Source organism: Larus michahellis, chromosome 2, assembly GCF_964199755.1.
Source record: "Larus michahellis chromosome 2, bLarMic1.1, whole genome shotgun sequence".
Taxonomy (NCBI): Eukaryota; Metazoa; Chordata; class Aves; order Charadriiformes; family Laridae; genus Larus; species Larus michahellis.
Genome location: NC_133897.1, coordinates 150,458,818 through 150,484,889, shown reverse-complemented (window position 1 = coordinate 150,484,889; position 26,072 = coordinate 150,458,818). Strand labels below are relative to the sequence as shown.

Genomic DNA, 26,072 nt, shown 5'->3' with positions numbered 1-26,072 from the left:
GTCTCACAACTATATTTCAGTGCAGTGATTATGGCATAACTACCTAGTTAGGTGATGTATTTAGCATGTTAGCATATTTTTCTCTTTGACAATGTTGGAAAACACAGGAATACTCTTTCTCTCTTCTGTGCTCCAAAACTTGTACTGCTGTGATGCTCCTTGTACTCTGAATCATGCCACAATGCTAAAACTGTTGAGAATTATAACTAATCTTGTAATGTGAGAGCAAGACATTGGGCCTGTTTCTGATTTCACTTCCACCAGCATATTTTAGATACCATCTCATTGAAATCAAGAGTCACTGAGGACTTTAGAAGGAGAAACAGAAAATACAGGCCAGAAAAAAAAAAAATGAGCATTTGCTTATAACTTTTTTAGTGTGCTGTATTTTAAGAATTCATTAATCATTCACTAGGTGGGGCTGACACCTCACAACCAAGAAAAAGACTGAAAACAGCTGGTGCGGAATTGCTTCAGTAAAAGTAATGCTTTTATTTCAAGGAAAATCTTAGGGTAGGATAAAATTAATTACTAGCCTTAGATGAGATTTTTTTTGAGGTTTGACTTTCTATATTTGAAGTTTTACTGTTTTAACAATAAAGTATTTGAATTCTTAAAACATGAATATTTTGTGCTTAACTCACTTTTTAAGTGCAGGTGTCTAGTGCTATTTGATATTCCTAAGGGTACCTGCAATATCTGCTTAGGACTGGCAGATGTGATGCAAAACCTATAGAAGATCTGTGCTTCCCCAAGGAAGAAAGTGGAGGCCAAGAAGCAGAAGCACGTTTGTACATGTAAGGTGGTATGAGATGCACACAGGTAAGTGGCCTGTATGGCAAGAAGCAGCTGAGCCAAATATGACATATCAAGTGCAGGAAAACAACAGGGAAAAATAATTTGAGAAAGATCCTTCCCTGACCTGTCCAGACCATAAACCCTTATCTGGACAATTTGAAAGCTGATTTGGAAAACAGGGAGGGAGGCCCTTTTTTAAAAGTCATATACAACATCATAAGCAAAGGCCAGAGACAAAATGTGCTATAAACCACTTTCCAGAAAAATCCTTGTCTTAGATTTAGCTAATGGTGTCCAATCTAGAGACTCCAGCATGGCAGCCAGGATTTAGCCATATACTCCAGTTGGAGCCATAAAAAGGGCATGGTTGTGAAGCAAATAAGTAGCAGAGATTTCCCTTGCACAGAGGCAGGGTCTATCCCAGAGCAGTTTAAAGAGGCTGGCAGTTGTACTGTGTTGCTGAAGCAGCTCAAAGCAGTCAGCTCTCATGAATGAATCGAGCCCTGAGTCACCAAGGTTCTGGAAGTCATTAAAATAGCAACAAGAAAGGGGCAGGAAAGAGCTGATTCATACAGTTTAGTGTAGTCATTAAACTTGATGATCTCATGACAAAAATTCGGGAAGGGAAGGGAACAGAAGGCAAGGCAAGGAAAGGCAAGGCAGGGCAAGAAGATGAAAGATGACACAGGGAAGGGGACACAAAAACTGACACAGGGTGCAGTCACTGGCTAGTTTTAAATTATTCGTGCAGAAAGGGATTCAAGTGAAAGCAAAATAAAAACTAAATCTGAACGGATTCCTTAAGATAATACTTGTCCCACAAATGACAGAAATCTAGTTAAAACCAATGAAGTGTATAGAATAATTGTTAGTTGTATGAGTAGAATTTAAAGCAAATGAAATTTAGATGAGATTACTCAGAATGTGCTTTGTGACAAGCAACAATAACGTATAGAGAAGGACCATTCATAATATCTATGAATTCACAGAGAATTCATAGCTCAGTAGCCTTTGCTCAATATTTGTGCCTTTTACTTGTAAAACATTTTTATTCGTTAACAAAAAATTATTCCTACTATAAATAATCAACTAAAACACTAATAAAGGCACGTACATTTAATTATGCTTTCAAAGACAAATCAAAAGGGATTATTTTACAGAATCACGTACTAAACATCCATCAAGCACACAATCTCTAATTAGGGTTATTATATATGTCCAGTTATGGAAAAGCATATATATGTATGTGCTTGAGTTTAAGGCTTCTCCCTGAAATTACTGAAATTATTTGCATGTTAAGGCAATGCATTTTTTTTCTTGATGAGAATTTTTACAGCATTCTTAGATGGAGGTCCTTTTGTCAGGAATTTTTCCACTGAGTCAGAAGTTGAGAGCTATCAAAGGCAGCAGCATGATTAAAGGAAATGGAAATCAAAATACAGTGGAAAGGAAAGAAATTACGGAGACAAAGCAGTAGTACAGGAAAGAGAAGGGAACAATATGGCCAACAGTCTTTCAGGCTTTCTATCGTTCCATTTAGGCAAAATCTCAGTACAGCACAAACAGGCTTACTGAAGAGTAGATTTGGATATTACAATTAGATTACCTTCTTTTTCTGGATTCAAATTCCCTTTCAGATGTCAGTATGATTGTAGTTTTTTTATGGTTACTCACTGTTATTTATGGGTTTATTGACATTTAAGGTTATTACTGCTATAATATACATTATTGCTAATGGTTTGTATTACAGCAGTGTTTACAGGGGAATTCAACTGTATTTGCTCCCAGGCAAGCTGAGAACAAGGTTTCCCTTTCAATGCTCTAAATACCAACGTTAGTTCAAGACACAGAAGAGAAGGGCCAAGGGAAGGGGAGACGACTTCCTTTCTATAGCAGTGAGAGGCATATGTGTTCACACAACCAACGTCTGGGCCATGTGTAAAGTCTTTTGAAATCAAAAGAAAATAACTCATTGACTTAAATGGGCATTTAACCAAGGTTTACATATACAATTACCAGACAGAGACCTTGAAAAGTTTAGAAAGGTATTTTAAATGCCTTATAAATATACAAGATCTGTCTAACAAGTTTCAGATCAAGATAAACCTTCTGTGAAATTAATGCATTTCCTTCCACCTCCACTCGCCCAAAGATCCTCTAATATTTCACAGGCTTTAGAACCCTAAAAGTCGAAATCAAATGAAGCATTAGTCAGTGTTGCAAAATTCCTTTGGAAACTGTGTGTGGAACCCAAAACCTGAGCATTTTGACATTTAGGACTGTTGCCGGTGAATGCGTTATTAGCACTATCTAAGAAGACTTCCTGGAGTCTGATAGACTATGAATTCTCTCTTATTTGTGACTATTACATGTTTGATCAAAGCTATACCAAGTCTCATGAAGCCTGAAGAATGGAATGAAATCGATCAGCGCACCCATCACCACCCCTAGGAAATTCTGTCTGACAACAATGAAAGATTTAGAAAAATTGGAGACATTAAACAGACTTTTTCTGACAAGCTCATACCCATAAACATACACCTACTGAAATCTATAAAAACATTGCCTGCTGGAGTTTTAATAAGTGAATACCAAAGATATTGACATTGAAGCACTGTAATTAGAATACTGTACATGAGCGGAATCAATACTAACAAATCTAGTTTTATAGATGTTTGAGGTGATTACTTTCATACATTTGCTTATACGCCATTATTTCCTCTTGCTACATGTATTCAACCAAATCAAGAAAAAGTTACTAATGTTGTGTGGGAATCATCTCTGAGATGATTTATTCCTCACAGTAAAACCTACGATAAAGAAGGGCTTTTTAAGCTATTGAACGGAAATTATCATGATTGCTTATTACTGTTCAGATGTAATCAGATGTAATAAGATATGAACGGTTTATTTAAAATCAAGTCTTCTCTTATAGGAAAGAATGTCATGAAACATCATTAGTCCCTACGTCAAGTCAACAAAGACACTTTCCTTTCTGTGCAGCCAGAAGTAGTGATGAGTGTCTCTCCCAAGAAGCTCAGCCCCTTATCATGCAGTCCCTGTACAACCCAGGTCCCTCTAAACATTCAGTCACCTGAAAGCATGAGGTGTCCTGGGGTAGTACAGCTTAATTGCACAAGGCAGCGATTAACTGTCAACATTTAATCATAACGGTACTTACCTATTTCACAGTGATGTTGTGAGGATTAACCAAATAATGCATTTCTGAAATTATTTATGACATCCAGAACAAATTATATTATTTCAAAAATACAAAGCATTTTCATAGTTATCAAAGTAACTGTGTGAGACACTGAAAATAAATGCTTGTGTTGGTAAGCAAGAACAAATAACTCTACTGATTTAAGTAGTAGAAAATTATTTTGTTTCTACAAAAAAAAACCATAAAAAAATACAAAACCAAGTAAAAAACTCTAGAGTCAGATTCCTCTGGGAAACCACAGACATCTACAATGTTGATACCTTATCTCAGCTGTTGTCTAGCCTTCCCTTGCCATCAGGGGAGACAAATGGACCTGTGTAAGGTGTGATTCATCCCATCCTAAAGCAGAGGTGTATAAAAGGAATAATGAATTGCTTCTTTGAGGTTCCTATTTCTCTTCTTTGACTGAAGAGGATAAGGTGACTGGCAGGTCAAAGAAACCTCTGCTTTTCATAGGCAGAAAAAGGTGGTCAATTATGCAGTCAGTCACATACACAGGAAGTCAATTTACACATAATAGCCACTTAAGAACCACAATTCCTCTTACAATATTAATTATTCTTGCTACAGTATATATGTGAGGTTAGCCAATATACCCAAATTAACTTTGTAAATTTAAAGGCTCTTAAGCTACTTTGAATGAATAAAAAGATGGTGAACAGTCACTTTACATACTATGCCACGTACGGGTTTTTTGCATTATTAATTGAAGGAAATTATTCAATACATAAAATGTAAACTGCAGGATTGTGGGCTAAAGAAACCTCACTTAAAGTTGGCAGAGAATGGCAGCAGAGATGAAGCTGCCAGAACATGTTTCTCTTTTGCAGTACATGAAATCATCTACAGTTATTTCCATGATGATGTTTTTTTCTGTACAAAGACCTGCCTGTTCTGGTTCTCCTGTTTGTTATTGGATGCTCAGCTATTATGCCTGTTCAGTGCTGTAGATGGAATTGTTAAGTATACAGATAGATGGATTGCATCTTTTTCTTTTAGTGCAGCTACATAAGTTATTACAATAAACAAGTTTTATAAATGACTCAATATTTTGAAGTTGCCAGAGGTAACTAGAATGTTGATACTTTGCTGGTCTTATACAAATTCTTAACAAATAATGATTAGTTTTGCCTAAAATAATTATTTTCTACACTAACTATTGCTCAGAGGTTGCTACTGATTTATATGTATAACTAATATTTTTAATTGGCTGGAATTGATCATACCACTTTTAAAGAAGATATTCCTGCTGTTGGCTGTTATATATAAGTGGGAAAAATAAAGGCAAAATTAAAGCTTACAAAAAAGAGATCATTTTGTTATCCAGTATGCCACCAGAAGATCACAATGTTGCATAACACAGTGAACATTCACAGATCAAGGAGCCAATTTCTTTTAAGGGTATGGACTTTATTGCCTGAGATGTTTAAAGTTCAAAAGAGCATTGTCTTCCACCTCTGCTAAGATGTACTATTGAGAAAATAACTAATAACAAATTCCTCAGAGCCTTCACTTTTGAGAATCCTCAAAGATTCTTCACTTAAAAGACAAGAGTCAACCACATATTTCATGTAAAAATTAAAGGTTCTGTTTCTTTCCTTTTGTACACTTTACTATGGTATTGTAATATATATTTTAATAATGTTTTTACTATCTGTTATTTATTTACTATACTTAAAGTCACACACAGAATGGTTGAGATTAGAAGGGACTTCTGGAGGATATCTGCTCCAACCTCCCTGCTCAAGCAGGGACAGTTGCCCAGGACCTTGTCTAGGTGTTTTCTTAACTATCTTCAAGGGAAACTCCACAACCTCCCTGGGCAACCCATTCCAGTGCTCAGTCAGCCTCACTGTAAAAAAGCGTTTCCTGATGTTCAGACAGAACCTCTTGTGTTTCAGTTTGTGCCTTTGCCTCTGGTTCTGTCACTGGGCACCAATGGGATGAGTACTGTTCAATGTCTTTATTAGTGACACAGACAGTGGGATTGAGTGCACCCTCAGCAAGTTTGCAAATGACACCAAGGTGAGTGGTGCAGTTGATATCCTAGAGGGAAGGGATGCTAGCCTTGACAGGCTTGAGAACTGGGCCCTTGTGAACCTCATGAAGTTCAACAAGGCCAAGCGTAAGATCTTGCACCTAGATCAGGGCAATCCTCTGTATCAATGCAGACTGGAGGATGAAAGGATTAAAAGCAGCCCTGCAGAGAAGGATTTGGGGATATTGGTGGATGAAAAATTAGATAAGAGTTGGCAATGTGCACTTGCAGCCCAGAAAGCCAGTCGTATCCTAGGCTGCATCAAAAGAAGTGTGGCCAGCAAGTCAAGGGAGGTGATTCTCCCCCTCTACTCTGCTCTTGTGAGACCCCACCTGGAGTACTGAGTCCAGTTCCGGGGTCCCCAGCAAAAGACAGACGTGGACCTGTTCGAGTGGGTCCAGAGGAAGGCCATGAAAACGATCAGAGGGCTGGAATGCTTCTCCTATGAAGAAAGGCTGAGAGATTTGGCATTGTTTAGCCTGGAGAAGAAAAGGCTTCAGGGAGACCTTACTGCAATCTTGCAATACTTAAAGCGGTCTTATAAGAAAGAAAGACAGAGAACTTTTACCAAGGCCTGTAATGATAGGACAGGGGGTAACAGTTTTAAACAAAAAAAAAAAAAAAAGACAGATTTAGCTTGGATATAAGGGAGAAATTCCTAATCATAAGGGTTGCCCAGAGAAGTTGTGGATGCTACGCCACTGGAAGTGTTCAAGGTCAAGCAACCTGACCTAGTGAAAAATGTCCCTGCCAATGGCAGGAGGGTTGGACTAGATGACCTTTAAAGGTTCCTTCTACCCTAAACCATTCTATGATTCTATGGTTCTATGACTCTATGAAAAATGCCTGGCTCCATTCTGTTTGCACCCTTAGAAAAGACACAGTCCCTGACCATGTGATTTTTCTGTCTTGAACTCATCCTTTCCCAGCTATTCAACTATCTAAATAGAGGATTATCTTGAAGTTGGACAACAAAGTTCAGAAAGATATGCATAATTCTTTGCAAGATCTTTCTGCTCAGAGTGTCTCTGAATTAACCTACATACAGAGGTGTCTCCACAAAATGCAGCTTACAGAAATGTTTTTTCTCGTCGTAAGAGAACAATGAAGAGTCATGAGAAAATCAATGCTGTGTAAAAAGGAAAGGTAACAGCTGTACAAGTTTTTTATGTTCTGAAGGGAAGAGTGGGTATTATTTATTTCATATACTTAATTTTACTAACTAAGTACAATGTTGCAGCAGAACATCATGTTATCATATACACTCATCAGTGTTCCTTCCTGTGGTGGGTTGACCCAGCTGGCAGCTAAGTCCCCACCCAGATGCTCGCTTATTCCCCCATGGCGGGATAGGGGAGAGAATAGGAAGGGCAAAAGCAAGAAAAATGTATGGGTCAAGATAAAGACAAATTAATGGGGAGGCGGGGCAAGAAAACAAAACCAAAACCAGAAACAAAAACAAAAACCAAGTGATGCAAAAGCAATCACTCACGACAGATGCCCAGCCAGTCTCCAAACACCAGTTACTTTCAAAAGACTTTCCCCACCTCAGTTTTACCACTGAGCACAATGTCACACGGTATGGAGTATCTCAGCTTGGGTCAGCTGTCCCAGCTGTGTCCCCTCACAGCCTCTTCCCTATCCCCAGCCTACTCCTTGAGGGGGCAGACGGGAAACAGAGAAGGTCTTGATGCTATGTGAGCTGCATTAGCTAAAACATTGTTGTGTTACCGACACCATTTTGGTCACAAATCTAAAACACAGCACCATATGGGCTGCTATGAAGAACATGAACTCCATTCCAGCCAGACACACTACACTTCCTTTAATTTACAAATGGTATATATTGAGAAAACATGTTGAGATGTTGTTAACATTAACATTAACATGTTGTTAACATGTTAACGTCACTCTGTTAATGTGATGCCAAATTATATATGGGAATGTCGTAACTGTCCATGGAGAAGAGCAGTGAGCACTGATGTTGGTTTGAAATTCCTGAGGGACACAGAAGATGGTCCAGCCAAGTTCTTGCACTGTTGACTAAAGACCAGCAGCTTAGAGTGCGCCAAGGTAAGCACTTGCAACTCAGTTTAGACACAACTAAAGAAATAACTCAGGTAATAAGGTGTGAGCGGTTTTAAAGGAAAGAAAAAGTTTGTGCGGTAAATTAGCACAGGAGAAAACAGTGAAGAAACAGAAACAGTAAAAAGCAGGCATTGGAACAGACTACAGGAAACAATGAATATAAAATGGATTTAAAAGCTGCAAAGTTTACCTGAATTGCTAGCAGAAAGGAATTGACACTTGCCAAATTAGAAGAATTCAACTCAGGAATAAGTAATTTCATGTTTACTTAAGGAGAAGACCAAAAGCCTTGCTACTTCTCTCATCAAGCAGTGAGCTTAGCTGCTGAATAAAATGAGCAAGCCTGGTCAGGAACAGTAGCAGGAGCAGTACATAGCTTGTTGTATGCATTTAATGTCCAAAATTTCAGTCTCTTCTGATGAGGACTGAAAAGGTTTTTCTGTAGAGAAGTTGATTCTGTCTCCGATAACACGGATTTAAATCTCAGTTTGATTGATTTAAATCTTATCCTGTGCTGAATGACTTCACTCTCTCTGATCTATTTTAAAATTTCTTTTGAACAAGGCATTATTTTGGATACCAAGTAATTGGAGCTTTCCTTCAGAGTAACAAACCATGTCCCTATTTAGAGACAAGCGTTCTTCCTCTTGATATTTGTATGTAATCTTCCTTGGCATTGCTAGGTTGTACCTGTTCAGTGATAGGAGAATGGAGGGATAGCTCCTAAAAAATGCATTAAGTAGGTCAACAGTCAGGTCTGACTGCATATCTTGTATTCATCTCTGAGAACTTTTGGGCATTTGGCATAATGCAGCTAAAATTAAAATTTGAAAATTCTTAATAGCCCCCTTCACCAACCTAATAAAAACAAAAGTAGCATTCAGCCTAGCATTACACATACTGTTTACTAAACTCAGTTTTATATATTAAAGTCCATTTCCAATACAATTTCAGCAGAAAATAACAGCAACTTGCTTTCCTATGCAGTTGGTGGATGTAAAGTTAGCCCTTACTTTGAAAATAAAACTGCTCATATGTGTAGGTTGCTCTACAGAACTACCTCCCCAGCTACTCTTTTTTTACTTCCTACCACATTGTAAAAGTCAAGAAAATAAATAGGGTCTGAAAGTGGGTAGTGTTCAAAGATACTGAAAACAACTTTCTTAACATAGCCCTGATTCCATACTCTCTTAAACTGTTTTCACACAATGTGGACCAAACTGTGTGTCTTCTTCTGATCTGTCTGTTCTATGCAGCTAGCTCAAAGAAAGTGAGATCTGGCTGGTTTCGGCTGGACCATTTCCACAAGAAAAGCAGAATATCCCTGGAGGGAATAAAGCTGTTCTAATAAGCCCTTATTTTACTTGCCAAAGGAAACGGCAGAGACTTGTCTAGAGAATTTCTAGGTTTCATCTTTTCTTACCTGTTAACGCAAGAGGGAGGTTACAGCAGCTCCCAGACTATATGAAAGAAAGACAGGCTTCAGATAACTAGATTGTAAAGGAACCACAGCTGCTCCCTAAGAGCACTGCTTCACACTAACCAAAGGGGAAGATCCAGCAGGGGATCTACCCAGTACCACTGTCATTTTAAGGAAGTGACTCTTGATCCATGTCAAGGGAATTGAGTTTACGATACGGGTTATGTCTGGTGTTGAATGCAATGGAGCTCAGGGCTCAATGGCTTGCACTGAGTCCAAAACATGCCACAGGTAAATGGTGAAATACTGGAACTGCCAAAATCCATTAATTTTAACCCTTGATATGATGTATTACTCAAAAAGCTTAACTTAAAGATACATTATTGAACTGACCACTTCCACAGATACCTGTCACTGTATGGCAGGTATCAGCAAAATCACAATGGGGCTGGCAACATGAGCAGGAGCCCGTTATTCAACAGCCACAGCACCAGAACAAAGGAAGGTTCAACAGAACTGTATGGTGTCTTTCACCCAGTGCACAGTTAAATTGTGGATAACCTCGCACAAAATGTTCTCAACAGCGAAACAGAAATGAGTTCAAAAACTAGCATGAAAGGTTATTAAACATGTTAGGCTCCATGCAACCTCTGGCTCATCAAGTCCCTGTGCTGCTGGTAACTATGAAGATGTTCCTGGAGAAAGTTTTCCCTAGATATATCCTACCTATCATACTGTTTTCCAAACCTTTTCCCCCTATTCTACCACATAAAGTCCAGGAGAGCCACTCCGATTTTACATTCCAAATACAGACTAAGATATGAGATCAAAACACTTGAAAAATTTAAATGTGTCAGAAATCTCAGTCACTTACAATCAGTTACAATCTCTACTCCTGTGAGATGAGAATCAAGGCTATTTGAAAAGATAAAGCCAAATCTGGGGACCTGCACATCCTGGCTTTTCCCTGTACATCTCAGTATTCCAGCTGGAAAAAGTGACTACACAATTGCCATAAAATCATAGCTTTCAACATGAGAAGTACAGAAGATCAGGAAAATATATTATAAAAGAGGTTTTTGTAACAGCTGGCTTTCTGCTGAAGCAAATTTTTCAACTCCCACAACAGACATACTGGGTTCCAACTCATTTTTCAGCATTCCAGCAAAAAATTTTCTGTACCGTCTCTTGAAATAATGAAATCTGTTTTTTCAGTCAGTGGCATCATACCAGGGAAATATCAGCTGGAGCATTGGTAAAGACAGTAGTTCAGGCAGATGTCACTACCATTCAGTTGTTACAGATATTCCTGACAGGACAAAGCAGGACTGTATAACCCCTTCGGTCTGAACAACATCTCTGAACCATGCAGACGTGGTTCTACCCAACGTTACAAATTCCATGCGCCAAACCACCTTGGAAATATCCGTGGTTTCCTTCAGCTGCAGCACTTCACTGGCAGGGTTAAGGCCAAAATCACTCTCTCTTTTTGTATCTGTTATATTATTTTTTGCCACTTCTCCAGTGGCATAAGAATATGGTTGCCTGAGCGGGTTTGCCAAGGGAATGATAAAATTATGAAAGCTGTTGCTTTGGTTCCTCATGTACAAATGAGCAGGAACAACGAATAGCTGATCCTTTAAGAGTTCCCCAGAAAATGGAAAATGCACCAGTAGTCCCTGTTTCTTGTGTCTCTAGTGGTAGAAAAATAAATCCTCTATTTTGGAGCCTTTCTACTCATAAAACATTTTTCTCATTTCCTTGAAATGTTCCGACTTTATTTTATTGGTACATTTGAAAATAATTTTCTGAACAGTTTTCTAAACTTTTTTAAATGAAAATCTAAATTTACAACTAGCAGAGAGCCAGAACTCAGAAATAAGATACTATATCATGCCCATATCTCTTGCCTAATTGTGGTGATGTGAATGGACGTTATGGAAGTTATGGACACTATGGAACTTTGTTGGTGATGTTGCTTTCCTGCTGTGAGAAGTGAGCGTGCAGAATGCATATTAAGTGCACAAAACTAACGAAGAGCGTAACCTCAACACATGGCTTTCCTATAGCGCTTTGAAGAAAACACTCCAGTTCAAACACTTGATAAGCAGACAAAAAAATAACTTTGAAGTGACGTGTATGTAGTCATCATTCCACAAAGGACACAGATAAACAAAAAACTGAACCTGGCCTCTCAAAGTCTTATATATGTGCTCAAAATGATGCATCCAAGTATTTTCAGAACAGCTTCAATGATGCTGTGAATTAGATTACTCACTTTGACAAGACAATATCAAAACTTTGAGTCAGGTTCTTAGAAACACCGGTGGATCTGGACCCACAGGGGAAGTACCTGTCCTTTGAATCATGGTAATGGGAGGGAAGTGTTTTCAGATCTCCCTTCCAACAGAGAAAATATGTCTGAAAAAAGTATTTCTGGCTGACAGAAAGAATGAGTACCAGAAAGAGAAGTCTGAAAAGAGGTTGAGTGAGTAGTTTTATGACTGAACAATTATGAGCCTATAACACTCAGTAAGGCATCTTGCTGTTCTGAGGTATTTGCTTATCATTGATAGTCTTAATGAAATGGTCTTACCGATGGTCTTAATGAATTTTTTAATTATTACTTTTAATTAAGTGCTGCCTTAAGTGCTATCCATCAGAGGGACCACACTCCTGAATGGCAAGCCTGGACTAAAAACGGTCTATACCTGAAAGCTGGCTTCGTAACAGCAATTGCTGATGGTTTCAATGGAAAATGAATTCACATTTTTGTGATCCTTCATTTAAATATTATTTTTCAACTTGATTGCTTTAAACAATAAAAAGTAGAATTTCTATGCAAGTAAGTCATTATTTTTTCTTTATGGCATACTTGAAATACAGAATTATAGAGCTGGACAGGGTCTCAGAAGGTCATCTAACCCTTCCAGCCACACCTCCGCTATTTCTGACACATCCTTGTCTAGTCAGTTCTTTGATGACCAGTGACAGAGACCAGCGTCCCAGATGACCTTCTCCAGTGCTTCACCAAAATCTTCCTAATGGCTACCCTAAATGTCCTTCCTGACATTCCACCCCATTAGTTCTACATGTGTCCAATGCAGACAAGGAGAACAGAGTACACCCTTCATCTTTGCGAGCAGCCTTTTATGTTTCTGAAGACTGGTATAATACCCATTCCCCTCCACCATAGCTGTCCCACCCTACCTTTTCTTCTTGGGGCATGACTTCCAAACCCCATCCTGGCTGTTCTCCTCTGGATTCTCTCCGATCAGTGAACACTTTTGCCTGCAGTCACCTGGAGCAGATTTCTACACCAGCAAGTGCTGAGCAGAGAGATTGCTGCGGGTGTTGCAACACTGCAGTACAGTAAATGTTCAGCTAATCTTCACGTTAAATACGGAAGATTGCCGGTATCCAAAAGATGAGCTGTTATGAGACCTCTGTGAAATAAATGTGGAAAAGTACACAATGGGAGGCAGTTGTATGCAACAAGTGATGGGGGATCAAAAGCTGGTGGTATGACATGACACACAATGCTGGTGGTACAAGATGCTATGTCACATTTGACATGATGCAGGATTTCCCCTCCTGGCAGGGAGTGAGAGGTGGCAGAAAATGCAAATTTGCAAAAGTATTTTAAAATTGTCAGAAATAACTGTTTCATAGGAGAAGAGGAAAAGTAGTTAGGGTGAACATAACTCTTGCACTGCTTTACTGAGGAGCTACAAAGTCAGCACAGGACGGTGCCAAAGATATTCCAGAGTATTTTAGAAACCGGGCTGACTACAGCTAAGTTAAAATAGGCACTTTCACGTACATCGACTGGCCTTTACAATGATTGTTTCGCTTAAGTGACTTCAGACTTGTGGTTGTGGGAGTAGCGTAAGTGGGGATACGTTATCTATTTAGAAACATGTTTGCTTTTACGTATATAAAAGGTGGGGGGGCGGCTTCAAAATCGCCCTGTGAACTCGCTCGCAGAAGTTTGCAGGTTCGGTCTGTCGCTGGAGGAAGCCCCCGGAGCCTGCGGGTGCGGGCGGGCGGCCGGCACCGGGTCCCGCACCGCCCCTGCCCCGCACTCCTGCCCCGGGCATCCCCCCCCGCCGCCCCCGGGCTCCAGCGGCTGCCGGGGCGGGGCGGGGCGGGGGCGGCGGCGGCTCGGCCCCGCGGCGGGGAGGGCGGTGGCCTGGCCTGGCCCGGCCCCGCGTCCGCGCAGCCCCCTCCAACCCCCCCCCCAGCTCCCGCCTGTCCCCCGCAGCACATGACCCGCAATGGAGCCGCGCCGGCCCTGCCCAGAAGTTTGGAGCCGGGGGAGCGGGCGGAGGCTGGCGGCGAGGGGACGGCTGCAGCCGGCGCCCAGCCGCGGGCGGTGGGCAGGTGAGGCGGGGCGGGGGGCGGACGGGCTGGCCGGGGGGGAGGCAGCCGCGCCGAGCCGTCCCGCTCCGCGGCGGCAGGTGAAGGGGGGTCAGCTTCGGCAGCGGCTCCGGACGAAGCGCGATCGCGGGTGCCCCGGGGCGGAGGGGCCGGGGCGGGCAGCGGCGAAGCCCCTCGGGATGCCGTCGGGGCGGTCCCGGTCTGCCCGGAGCCGCGCTGGAGCCGGGGTTCCGTGTCGCGTTGTCCTGCTCGGTTCCCTCCGCCCTCGACGCCGCAGCTGGAGGTGGGCGCCGGAGCGGAGGGGCCGCGGCGGGCGGGTGGTGCCGGGCGCTCCGCGGGGTCTGCCGGCGGGGACAGCGGGAGCTGAAGCCGTCTCAGGTACCGTCCTTCCTTCTGTATCCCCGCAGGTGTAGGCGGTGCCGGGCTGTCCAACGCCCAGCCTGACCTCCGTCTCAGATGGAGGCACCGCTGGGAGGAAGCGGGGACGGTGAGGTGTCCCTGGGACAGTAGCCAAAGCAGAGTGACACGTTTCTAGGCTGGCCCGGCCACCCCCCCGGCGGGGCAGTCTTCTCTGCAGCTTTGTTGTGTTTTCGATCCAGGAGAGTGTGGGCTGCTGCTGGCAGCTACAGGATGAAGTCGCCTCCCTGCTGCATGTCTCTTTCTTCCCAAGCGTCCCTGGAGGAACCAGGGAGCAGCACATCCCTGGGCTCCCTGGACTCCAGTGTTTTCTCCAGTGAGGAAGAGCAGGGGCCCCTGCTGCAGAAGGTCATTCCCTCCTTGGACTGCTTTACTATCAATGTAGGAGGCAGCCGCTTTGTGATGTCCCAGCAAACTTTGTCTTGCTACCCTGACACCCGTCTTGGCAAACTGGCCGTAGTGGTCTCTGCTGCCCGGGATGTGGCCTCTGGCCTCCTTGAGCTTTGTGATGATGCCAACCTCGTGGAGAATGAATATTTCTTTGACCGGAGCTCACAGGCGTTTCACTACATCCTGAATTACTACCAGACAGGGAGGCTGCATGTGATGGAGCAGCTTTGTGCGCTCTCCTTCCTGCAGGAGATCCAGTACTGGGGTTTGGATGAGCTCAGCATCGATTCCTGCTGCAGAGACCGGTGAGTTGTGGGAAGATGCACCATGCAGGATTGTGGGCTGGGTGTGCTAAGTGTTGACTCCTGTGCAGGGACGCTCAGGTGAGAGATTCAGCAGTAGGTGAGGTAGCAGAGCATTGGGAAAAGTGTGCTCAAAGCTGGATGAGTTCAGCCCTGAATCCTACTCTAGAGGTGGATGGGTGTAGGAAATGGGAGGTGATGTGTTGGGTGAGGTCACTGTTGACCTTTCCTGAGCAACGGGTTGGCTGTGGGATCAAGATATTGAGACCCTAACAGGAGCAGGGTCTGGGTTGTCCTGTACCAGCTTTGGACTGGCCCTGGAAGCTCAAAATGTTTGAAAGGGACAATGCTGGAGATTAAAAAGTTTGTGAAAGGAGAGATGTCCTTTCAGTCATCCAGTTTGGGCTTATCCTAGTTAGAGGGATTGGATGTGGAGTCAGGCATGGTGCTGAGAGTGTTTGGAGCCTCCCCACTGCGCACTTTTTGTTCTGGAGGATTTCCAGACCCAAGCTGGAGAGGCAGAAGGGGGGGTGGTCACCTGCCAGGCTGAGTGTGGGTGGCATGGCTCCAGGAGGAGCCGTGATGGGAAGCATGGCACATGGATGTAGCAGCTTACAGGGAGGGGGCAGCAACAGCGGGAACATGGCTCACTAGAGACAAATTGTAACAGGCAGCTTAGGAACAAGGTGGGTTTGGACCGAACCACCCCCAGGACGTTTCTGTTAATTCTATTTGCAGATAATTTTTTTTCCCCACAATTTTTACTGTCTACTGGTCTGTTTGTTAGTATGGAAGAAATGAATTCTCTAAAGAGTGTAACTGCTATTTATCTAAAGGGGTTATATTAAAATTTCTAGAAAGAAACAGAGGCAGCCCCACCCCAAAAGGGTACTGAAGTTATCCTACCCTAGCATGGTCCAGTTCTGCAGCTGAGAGAGTTGGATCCTGGTTTTTATCCCTTTCTTTCTTCCCTGGTAGGTTTAACTGAAAGCTCCTACTTTGTTGGTGGTACAAGGAACTACAGACCTCTTTGGCATATGCAAGAGTCACTGCGTATCAAATGAAGGCAAAATTGCACAGCCCACTAGCCTTTGTCTAAGACTTGAGATTTGCAGCAGTCAAAAAATACAGATATGAAAGAAAAGGATTTTTTTAGTGTACTTTGGGAATGTTTGTGTTTCATGAAATTGTTCTGTAAATATACTCTTGCTCTAACAAAACACTCAGCTATGCATTTACAATCTGTAAGTTTTGCTCAGCACAGATGCTCGTGCACGTTGTTGTGTGAGGACCTATATATTTCAAGAAAGAAAGATAACTTGTTATCATAGCGTGTATTGATCAGAACTACACCCATGAACTGCATGGTCTTTATTATGCCTTCCCTTTTAGTATTGCAGATACACACCAATAATAAAAATGGAATATAATTAATAAAATTGAGGACAATTTAGAAACAGAGGGTCTGGTTGTGCCAGGATTGCTTACAAGAATGCATGTTAGTCATGCAGCAGATCCCACAGTAGTCAACATGATCTGTGTAAATAACATGCTATCAGAATAAAATTACTCTGCACATACAAACTGTCACTGATGTGAAATGAGGGAATAGAAATATCAAGTCAATGGAAACATGCTGCAGGGTCTCAATTAATAAAATCATCAACCATACGCTTGACATCAGGGTTTTCTGAGCTCAAGTAAGGTATACTACAATGTGTATTCTTATGTCTCACATAGTAGAGGATAAGAAAAATGTACACACATTGGTATTAAAAAATCTTTTGGGGGGGTTTCTGGGCAGGTACTTCAGGAGGAAGGAGCTGAGTGAAGCCTTAGACATCAAGAAAGATGCAGAAGAACTGGATGCCCAAGATGAAGAAGAGGACTTTTCTGGTAGCCTCTGTCCTAGTGTCAGACAGAAACTGTGGGAAGTTTTGGAAAAGCCTGGCTCCTCTCCAGCAGCCAGGACTTTCGGCACTCTGTCCATGGCTTTTGTTGTTGTGTCCATTGCCAACATGGCTTTGATTTCGGTAGAGCTAAGCTGGCTGGCACCACCGCTACTGGATGCCCTAGAGTACCTGTGCATTGCGTGGTTCACTGTGGAGTTTGTTTTGAGGTTCCTGTGTGCACGGGATCGGTGTCGCTTCCTAAGGAGTGTGGCAAACATCATAGACCTCCTTGCTATTTTACCTTTCTACATCACCCTGCTGGTGGAGAGCCTGTGTGGTGGGGAGAGCTCCCAAGAACTGGAGAATGTGGGGCGCATTGTCCAAGTGCTCAGACTGCTCAGAGCCCTGCGGATGCTGAAGCTGGGAAGACATTCAACAGGTATTTTTGGCCATGGCAGTGGTACTTCTTGTTTTTGCTGCCTACACCAGTTGTTCCTGGGCACAGCCCCCCATTTTGTGTGCATTTTTGCCTAACCTTTCTACCCAATCTAATGTTAGCAGTAATGGCTTGTGAAAATCTTACTTTTGGACATTGGTAATTGAGTGGCAGGGGCCTTCTCCAGTTAGTTTTAGTTCTTCATAAAGCCAGTGTATATTGTTTGCATAGAATATTTACAAAAACAGGCCCCAAAGTTGGAGGTGGTAAATCATCCCCCAGTCATTCACAGTGTCATAAATTTACAAACATACATTTGAGTTGATTTGGTTAGGGATGAAGCAAGAAAAGCAGCAGGCATCATTGACCCACGCTTTTTGTATTACCAAAAGCCCATTAATGACAGCTTTAGTACCTGTCACAATTTATTTTGTTAGGAACTATATGCAAAGAAATATATAGTGATTTTGTGTACAGCATAGATCCTGAAAACAACCGGGATAGAGAGTGTTTCAAGAAAACTGTTAAAACTGAATCCTACAGGGCAGTGGGCTGAGGGTCTCTCTGGCCCTGTTGAAGACACTGATATCTGTGTGATATGTGGAGCACAGCTGGGGGCTGTTTACTGAATGGACCTAGGTGCAGCTCAGAGCAGCAGTGTCAGATGCAGTCAGCATTCACCCATCGGTGTGGGGCCCTTGGTGTCCAAGCTCTTCTGACGGGCCAGCAGACAGATAGATGAACAGCAAGCAGGCTAGGGTGGAAGGTGAGATGCATTTCTGAGAACATTTTTGTCCACTCTTTCTGAGTAGTGAAGGGAAGGCATAAAAGGTAATGTTTCCTAGTGGGAATTTATCAGAGGAAGCTGGAAGTGATTGGAAAGTGTTGCGTTTCTCCATGTGTTTACCCCATCTTTATTACTACTTCATGACATGTAAATGCCTCGATATATGAAAGAGCAAAAGCCATACTCCCACCACACCCTTTCCATGCCATGATGTTACCCAGTGCTTGGCATTTTCAAGGTGCCAATTCAAAGATTTAATCATGTTCCCACTTAAATCAGTGCTGGATATGGCACCGAATTTGACAGGAGAAATGTTCAGCCAACACTTAGAGCTTTGAAAACTCGGATCCTAACAGTAAATCACGGTCTTTGTCCTGCAATATTAGCCTGTTCTGAAGATGGTGATGGTTGTTCTTACATCGCACTCAACGTACCCTTCCAGGATTTCTTGCCATGGAGCAGGAAAATTGGTCAATGCTTCTCTTTTTCGGAGACCCACCTCCCCGCTTTTTGTGAACTGACCCTACCCCAGCAGGCATTACAGTGTGCTTGCAGCAGCAGAATTTGTCTTTTTATTTTTGTTCCTACAGAAGGGCAATGAACCTGCCTACCAATGGCAGGGAATAGCTTTAAGGCTGCGGAGCATAATCGTAGTGGTTTGGGAAGTATCTTAATCTTACTCGCCTACCCTGGATTATGCCTATACTGATGCATAGCAGTCCCTTAGAAAGCAGTTGAAAGGAAGTTTATAATGATTCAGTCTGTCAATGAGTTTGTTTTGCTTCATTATATTTTGTGCAGGGTTTGGTGGTGGTTTTTTCGCAAGAAAGGCTGCTACCCACTTCTGATGGTAGCTCTAATGTGAATGCATTCCTCTCTAATTGCATTTTGAAAATAAGAGAAAGATTTTAACTCATCAAGGCACTTTTGTGCTGAATAACAAAACAGTTATCCAGAAATATATTGATTCTAGTTATAAAGTTTCCAGTTTATTGCATTTTACTGTTACAGAATGAATCCATGAAACTCAGTTCTAAGGCTTTTTCTATCAAGTTGAAACCAGATGTTTCAAACACTTGCATAATAACTGTTAACTTCAGATATATTAACTTTCAGGGATGGTCTAAACTTTTGTGTCTATTTATTCTTAAATTCGTTAAAATATTACTACAGTTTATATCACAATATTGAGTGCCGTTAAGAGTTCAGTAATTCCACGTTAGGTAGAAGAGTATTAATTATATCAAAATCTAGTCTCCTAATCTGTAAGTGAGCTATCATCTTGCTACTAAAACCAAAGTACCAGTTTCAAAATATGAGAAGTAACGTATGTTACTTAAACCATGCAGAGCAGCATTACCATCACTGTGCTTGCTTCTTTGGTAGTTCAGAGTTGCTGCCCACTTGGGCCCAGCACACTACATCAAACCTGTATGATTTAAATGTAGAAAGTCACTGTTTTGATCTTCTGTTAGAGGAGATGCTGCTACTAAGACAAAACATAGCCCTAATAAATGAAAATAGAAACATACACTCTCAGATCTGAAGCCTTGTTTTTGACCGCTAGAGATGTGGGAGGTATGTAGCAGAAGAGAGTTTTGTTAACGTGCATCTAAACACAACCACAGCTGCTAATATAAATGAACCCCATAAGTACCATACACAGAGACCATCTTCATTGCACATACCGAGGCAGTCCTGAAAAATCTCAGTGTTTAGGGATGGCACTCACAACAGTTCTGCTCTCTTGCCCTGGATCTGGCAGCTCAAAGCTGCCTCCCTGTGAAGCTTCTCTCTGCCTCCTGCGCTCTCGGGCCAGACAAAGCTTCATGTGCACCTCACCTGCTTTGCGTGGCAAGAGGAGTGCGAGATCAGAAGAGATGAGAAAATTCATGGCTGCAGCGCCTCTTTCGCCACGGAGGAGTGATCACAATCCCAAGGAGAGCATCTCTGCAGACCCATAGCAAAGCTGGGGTCCCAGCAGCAGCCTGGCTTTGCTGTCAGGGGCAGATATGAGTTAGAAAAAAACATACCATCTCTTTTATTCACTTTCTTTTTAAATAAATGGCAGATTAACCTTTTTGTGAGGAAGGGCAGAGAAAGAAATGGAAGAATCATTTCTGCCCCTTTGAAAGCTGAACCAAGCTAATAGGAGGGATGTGATGCCGAGAAACACTGGAGCTAGATTGGAGTGACTGTGTGATTACTTACGCCGAGTGCTATACTTCGTCAAAGAGCAACTGAGAAATCAGTAGCACCTCTGCCCAGAAAATGTATGTAAGGTGAGACCTTTTGAGATAGCAAAATTGTGGATTTGAGTGGCTGCAAGAATAGGTGAGAACTGAACCTGCATTCCTCACATTCTCTGATGCTCCCCAGCTGTTGGATTCCTTCTGGAGCCGTGTTTTGCATGCAACCTTGCTGGTCTTCCTCTGGGAAGCATTTACAGATTGACTCCTTGAGGAGAAGAAGAGTGTGAGCATCTTGCTTCTGATGGCAATAGGCATATACCTGAAAGAAGGCTGCAGTGTATGTCGGGATGAGATGCCTCTGGATACATGAAAAATTGAAACTTCAGCACCTGTAGTGCCAAAAGTTTAGGATGATTTAAATGCTGTGTGTAAATTGGAAGTTCCAAACATCAGCTTGTATTGCCATGTCCGTTTGGGCCATAGAAAGGCGGAACGTGACCTGCCTGGCAGAAACACCGCCCCTTCCTCCGGCTGGCCCCAGGGCTGGGGTGCTTGCCTGCCCCGTGCCAGCACCTCCCAGCACGAGTAACCACGCTGTTACAGCTCTCGGCAAGGAGTTCTCATGGGAAGTCATAAGACTTGCTGAGGTGTCTGTGCTGGAACAGCCCTAGCTTGGCTGTGTGCTAGGGCACAGAGACATTTTTTAAAATTACAATATAATATGGCAGAATATATTATTCTTAATACGCCTAACTAATTCCCACTTAGAATGAACTGCGGAGTCCAGTAAGGTGTCTGATTCATAGATCCATCTAAAAATGTCTTCTGACTTCATCTGAAGATGTGAAGAGATGGAGAACCGTTGTTTCACTGATAATTCATTCTAGTGATTATGTACCCTTACCACCTCACCAAATTAATTTTTCTTTTTTTTCATTTCAAGGTCCAGGCACTGGTGTAGTTTCTGGGGTTTTTGTTTCTTTCTTTTTTTTTTTTTTTTTGCTTTAACAAATTAAAGGGTTCTGTAGTTATTATTTCCCTTTATGATAACCAAGACAACTCTTCAATACCTGTTTTCCTATTTGATAACTGAGACAGCTTGAGCTCTGTTTTTCCACACACTGAATCATTTCTGTTAAACTCTTCTTCACCTTCTGCAGTTTTTCAGTACCTTTGTTTGAGATGAGGATAATAGAACTGTGAATGCTAAAAAAAAAAATCAGCCTCTCTAACAGTCAGAATAATTAAACATAGGAAGAATATTTTACTGAAGACGTGGAACAAACAGTTAGCAGTCACTGTCCTGTTCCTCCTTATTTTGACCTGGTTTATGGAAGAGTTGCACTGTTTTTTAGCTATAGTGTTCTCAGGATCCATCATAAGGTGCAGACCCTGGCTTTTAGAGTACTCATTTATGCTTTGAAAAGAAATGCTGTAGAAGTAATTTTAAATTGGAGTACCTTCTTCCTAGGTCACCCAAAAGGACTTACTCTTCTACCTTGTTCAGTAGGGGGTTTTACAGGGCAATTGATTATAGTGACTTCCTTGGAAGATGAGAGTTTGATCTGGATCTTTGCAATTGTCTCACACAGCTTTTACACTGCTTATCTTAGTGCATTTTCAAGATGTTGAGGCAGTCATGTTAACAGAGAAAAGATTACACTGGTATATCGTATTACCCTTGCATTTCAGGTTTAAACTACATCACTGTAATAAGCATTCTAACCAACATATCATAGTGATAGTAATATAAAACCTGGATATGGACAAGTCCTTAAATGGAGTTCATAGAAGAAAATATTGAAAAAGGAAACACTCCCTACAAACTCTAGTGTGTACTTACACTGTTTGTTGTACATAAACAAAAACTTTAAAACCCAATAGACCTGAGGGGAAAAAGAAAGAGCCAAAGGCAAGAAGAAATTTTAACACCTTGTAGTTTGAGATTGAGGAAAGAAAAGCAAATCGAATTGCTTATTACCCTAATGAGCATATGAAGTCTGCAAGCAGAGGCAGAGCTCCGATGAGCTATTTTGCAAACACTGATTTAGATAGAAGTGTACCCCATGAAGACTAATTCATAAGCATTGTGTTTTTCTCAATTATTAAAGAAAACATAGTACGTTTTTAAAGAACAGTATTAAAAACCGGTCGAAAATCACTTGTGATTCAAAAGAGAATTTCAGCCTCCCATGTGTCTCAGCTGAGTTCATACCCTGTTATCTTCCTTCTTTGTTTATGTGTGCAATATTTACCCATTGCACTATTATTGGATTTACTTTCCTGCTGGCTTTGTCGGGCAGTCTAGCCTTGAGGCAACAGCACTAAAAGGAATGTGGGGGGTTATGGAGAGCGGTCAGCTGTACACGAACTCCCTGTGTTTTGATGTCTACAGATAAAGATATTGATAGGTTTTTTGGGGGAAGGAAGGGTTGGAGAGGCTATGAGAGCTGTAAAAGGATTAAAAATAGTCCTGAGCAAAGAAAAAGTTACTGAGTGACTGAACCGGGCTCTAAGCACCCACCTGGAACACAGATTTGGTAACTAAGGGTTGCTTGTTCCAAAGTGACAAAAGTGGGGAGTGAGCGAGCAGCCGCGTGGTCCTGGTTGCTGGCTGAGGTTCAACCACAACAACGGTTATTTAGGTAACTTATTAAAAATTGTGCAAGATCTTCTGTTACAGCCAGTTGACTACATCAAGATTGGTTAGCTTTTCTAAACCACAGGCATACTAAGTTCAAATGATAAGTAACGAGGCAAATTTATATGCTCTGTCTTAAGGAAACAGAGATGATGTCAGTGGTTCAGTCTAACATTTTAATCCATTTCTTTAAATCATGTTTTCACAGTAGTGTTGAGAGCAGCACCCCTTTTTCTTAAGGCATGTTTACTAGCAGTCGAAGGAAAATATAAGGCTTTCAAATAAGAGATGTTTTGCAAAGTTATGATGGCAGCTACGTGAATCAGCCTACTGACAGCATTTCTTGTCTTTCAGGCTTGCGGTCTCTTGGGATGACTATCGCACAGTGCTACGAGGAGGTTGGCCTTTTGCTGCTTTTCCTCTCTGTAGGAATCTCTATATTTTCCACCGTGGAGTACTTTGTGGAGCAAGGCGTGCCAGGCACCACTTTCACAAGCGTACCTGGTGCTTGGTGGTGGGCAACAACTTCCATGACAACTGTTGGTTATGGTGACATTAGACCAGACACTACCATTGGTAAGGTAGTGGCCTTCATGTGTATACTATCAGGAATACTGGTTTTGGCTTTGCCAATAGCTATAATAAATGACCGGTTTTCTGCCTGTTACTTTACACTGAAGATAAAAGAAGCTGCTCTTCGGCAGCGTGAAGCTTTAAAGAAACTCATGAAGAACTCGTCCAGCGATTCAAATATCAATGTTAATTTGCGAGACATATATGCACGCAGTGTTATGGACATGTTACGGTTAAAAAGCAGAGAGAGAGCAAGTACAAGGAGCAGTGGAGCAGATGATTTTTGGTTTTGACTTTTAAGTTATTTAGCCTTGTATAGCAAATAGACTACTTCAAAAAAGTAGTATTAAGCATCTCTCTTTTTTTTATTATTTGCCACACAGTGTATTTGCTTTTCCAGCTGGAGTTTTACTAACTTGAACAGACAGAGATAATTATTGTATACAAAAGGCAGATTTCATAATGTGGAGTCTCTCAAGTTCTGAAACCTGCTTCCAGAACTGGATCGTGGTGGGTCAGATGGGAAATAATGGGTCCATCAAAGAAAAACAGTGATGCAAACACTTGCCTATGAATCTTATGTCCTTGCTAATGTATAAGAATAAAGACTTAGTGAAAATTGCCACAGTGTTTTGAATTTTGAAGATCTATGAGATTTAGTTTTGCATTGGAGGAACAAAAGTCAAAGACATAAAGAAAAACTGAAAAGGGAAGTCTAAAGAAGTGAAATGTTGAATAAATTTAGGATGACATTCCTATAAGAAGCTTCATCCTGACTGCCTTTCTTATCCCCATCTTCTACTCCATTTTCCTGAAAAAGAGGTTACTAAACCCTGGAGGGGGGAGAATTTCCTCATTTGAAGAGAAGCAAAGGGCTGCCAGACACATTGTGGGTATCAGGAGACAGGTGAAAGTATTAAGCAGATGCGAGATCTGCTGCGAAGTATAAAATAGTAATGAAATAGGTGCTGTAATATAGAGCATCCTTTGGAGTCGCTCTAGAAGTTGCAGGAGCTAATACAGCCTTTCCAGCATAGAAGTCATTTACAAACTTAGTTTGAACTATGCCTTCTTTATGTGTTTTGATTCCCATAACTTACTTGTGTAGCTAAGAAGTTTTTGTGCTCAAGTAGTCACTGATGGATATCGGAAGAAACAGAAATGGTAAAAGATAAACTACTCTTTTCTCTGTCTCCTATTAAAATTAGGTATTCCGAGTGGGCCAGATTTTTATAAAAAATTAATAATCTTCACTGACCCATTATTAGAAAAATCCCTCATCAAAGGAAAAACGAGCACTTGTTGGACTGCATGCTTAGTCTAATGCAGTAATCAAAGTACAAAATTAAAATAATCAGTCAAGGGGTATATACAATCAGGGGTATTTTCAGTCAAGTTTCCCACCACTTCAGTGGCCTAATATCATTTTTATCAAACAAAGCTTTTCTTTAATATAATTTCACTGTCCTAGATTATGACATTGCCACAGTATGCATATAACTCAACTAGTAGGTTAAATAAAAAAAACCAAAAAAAAAACCTCTCTCACATTTCTTTTGGGCAACGTGAGTACAGACAACATTTACGTTTGACATTAATTCAACATACTCACTAAAAAGAAGCACCTTTTAACTGTGGATTATTTAGTTTTATAAGGTATTTATGTATATAGAAGGCTTAAACTGCCTTTGAGGATATATGAACGAGTGAAATAACCTGCTTGTAATAAAAATTGAATAATGCTTGTTTTGAAACTACAGTGTCTTTTCCTCCTATTCCCTATAAATGGTGGTGCAAACATAATACAGCAAGCAAAATTTTCAAAGGCTCCGACGTTGATGCAAACTGAGCATCATTTCAGCATGAAACTTGTGATTTGCCAGCTGGCATCGGTCAACATTTGGATTTGGGACCAGTGCAGCACGTGCAGCTGTCACCAAGGTCAGAAGGAAGCCAAGGGAAAACACTGGAGATGAAAAAAGTGTGTCTTGCTCTACCAGAAATTGTCTAGGTGTGAAAATTCATAGGTAAGCCTCACGATCTGTGTTACACCGAGACCAAACTGTGTTATCACAGTGTTCCCCTCTGCCCAGCTGCTCTATGAATCCATCACAAAACTCTCGTAGATGTCCAGGAGACAAAACGAGTTCTGCAAGGGAGGTTTGATGCAGCCCACTCTGGGTTATTATTTCGTAGCTCCTTGGAGCAGGAAGTCTCTCAGGCTGCACAAATTGTACAGACTGTTTCTCATTCAAAAGTCATTCTAATTATAGGGAATTAGGAAGAAGCTTTCATTGTGGGAAGGCTGTTTTGTAATGTCTTTTGTGCTTTCTTGTACAGCATCTGATCTCTGTTTGAGAAAGGAAATGCAGTTAGATAGCTGATTGATTCTCTTTAGGGAAAGGCTGCTTTTATTGCAGCCTGTGCTTTTTATGGAGGAGTCAAAAGAATGAGAGAAATGTTCTGGGATGTATCAATTGATTCACTCCTTTCAG

The 26,072-nt window shown here is 41.6% G+C and overlaps 1 protein-coding gene across 2 annotated transcripts; it reads left to right on the top strand.

Annotated features, from left to right (window-relative positions):
• Window positions 1–13,546: 13,546 nt before the first annotated feature.
• Window positions 13,547–25,322, top strand: KCNV1 (potassium voltage-gated channel modifier subfamily V member 1). 2 transcript variants are annotated; one of them, XM_074577701.1, is made up of 4 exons: window positions 13,547–13,950; window positions 14,547–15,059; window positions 16,861–17,387; window positions 23,359–25,322. In XM_074577701.1, exons 1-4 carry the CDS (start codon window positions 13,835–13,837, stop codon window positions 23,868–23,870), a joined length of 1,668 nt encoding a protein of 555 aa, XP_074433802.1. In that variant the 5' UTR covers window positions 13,547–13,834; the 3' UTR covers window positions 23,871–25,322. The 2 variants fall into 2 exon arrangements, with proteins under 2 accessions (XP_074433802.1, XP_074433801.1); XM_074577700.1 differs by having other exon boundaries at window positions 13,811–13,950; window positions 14,355–15,059.
• The last annotated feature ends 750 nt before the right edge of the window (window positions 25,323–26,072 follow it).

Bases quoted from the DNA above. Each gene is read 5' to 3' on its own strand.
- KCNV1 (XM_074577701.1), top strand. From the start codon at position 13,835: ATGACCCGCAATGGAGCCGCGCCGGCCCTGCCCAGAAGTTTGGAGCCG. The intron at 13,951-14,546 runs GTGAGGCGGGGC...TTTTCGATCCAG, and splicing joins CAGCCGCGGGCGGTGGGCAG to GAGAGTGTGGGCTGCTGCTG. The intron at 17,388-23,358 runs GTATTTTTGGCC...CTTGTCTTTCAG, and splicing joins GCTGGGAAGACATTCAACAG to GCTTGCGGTCTCTTGGGATG.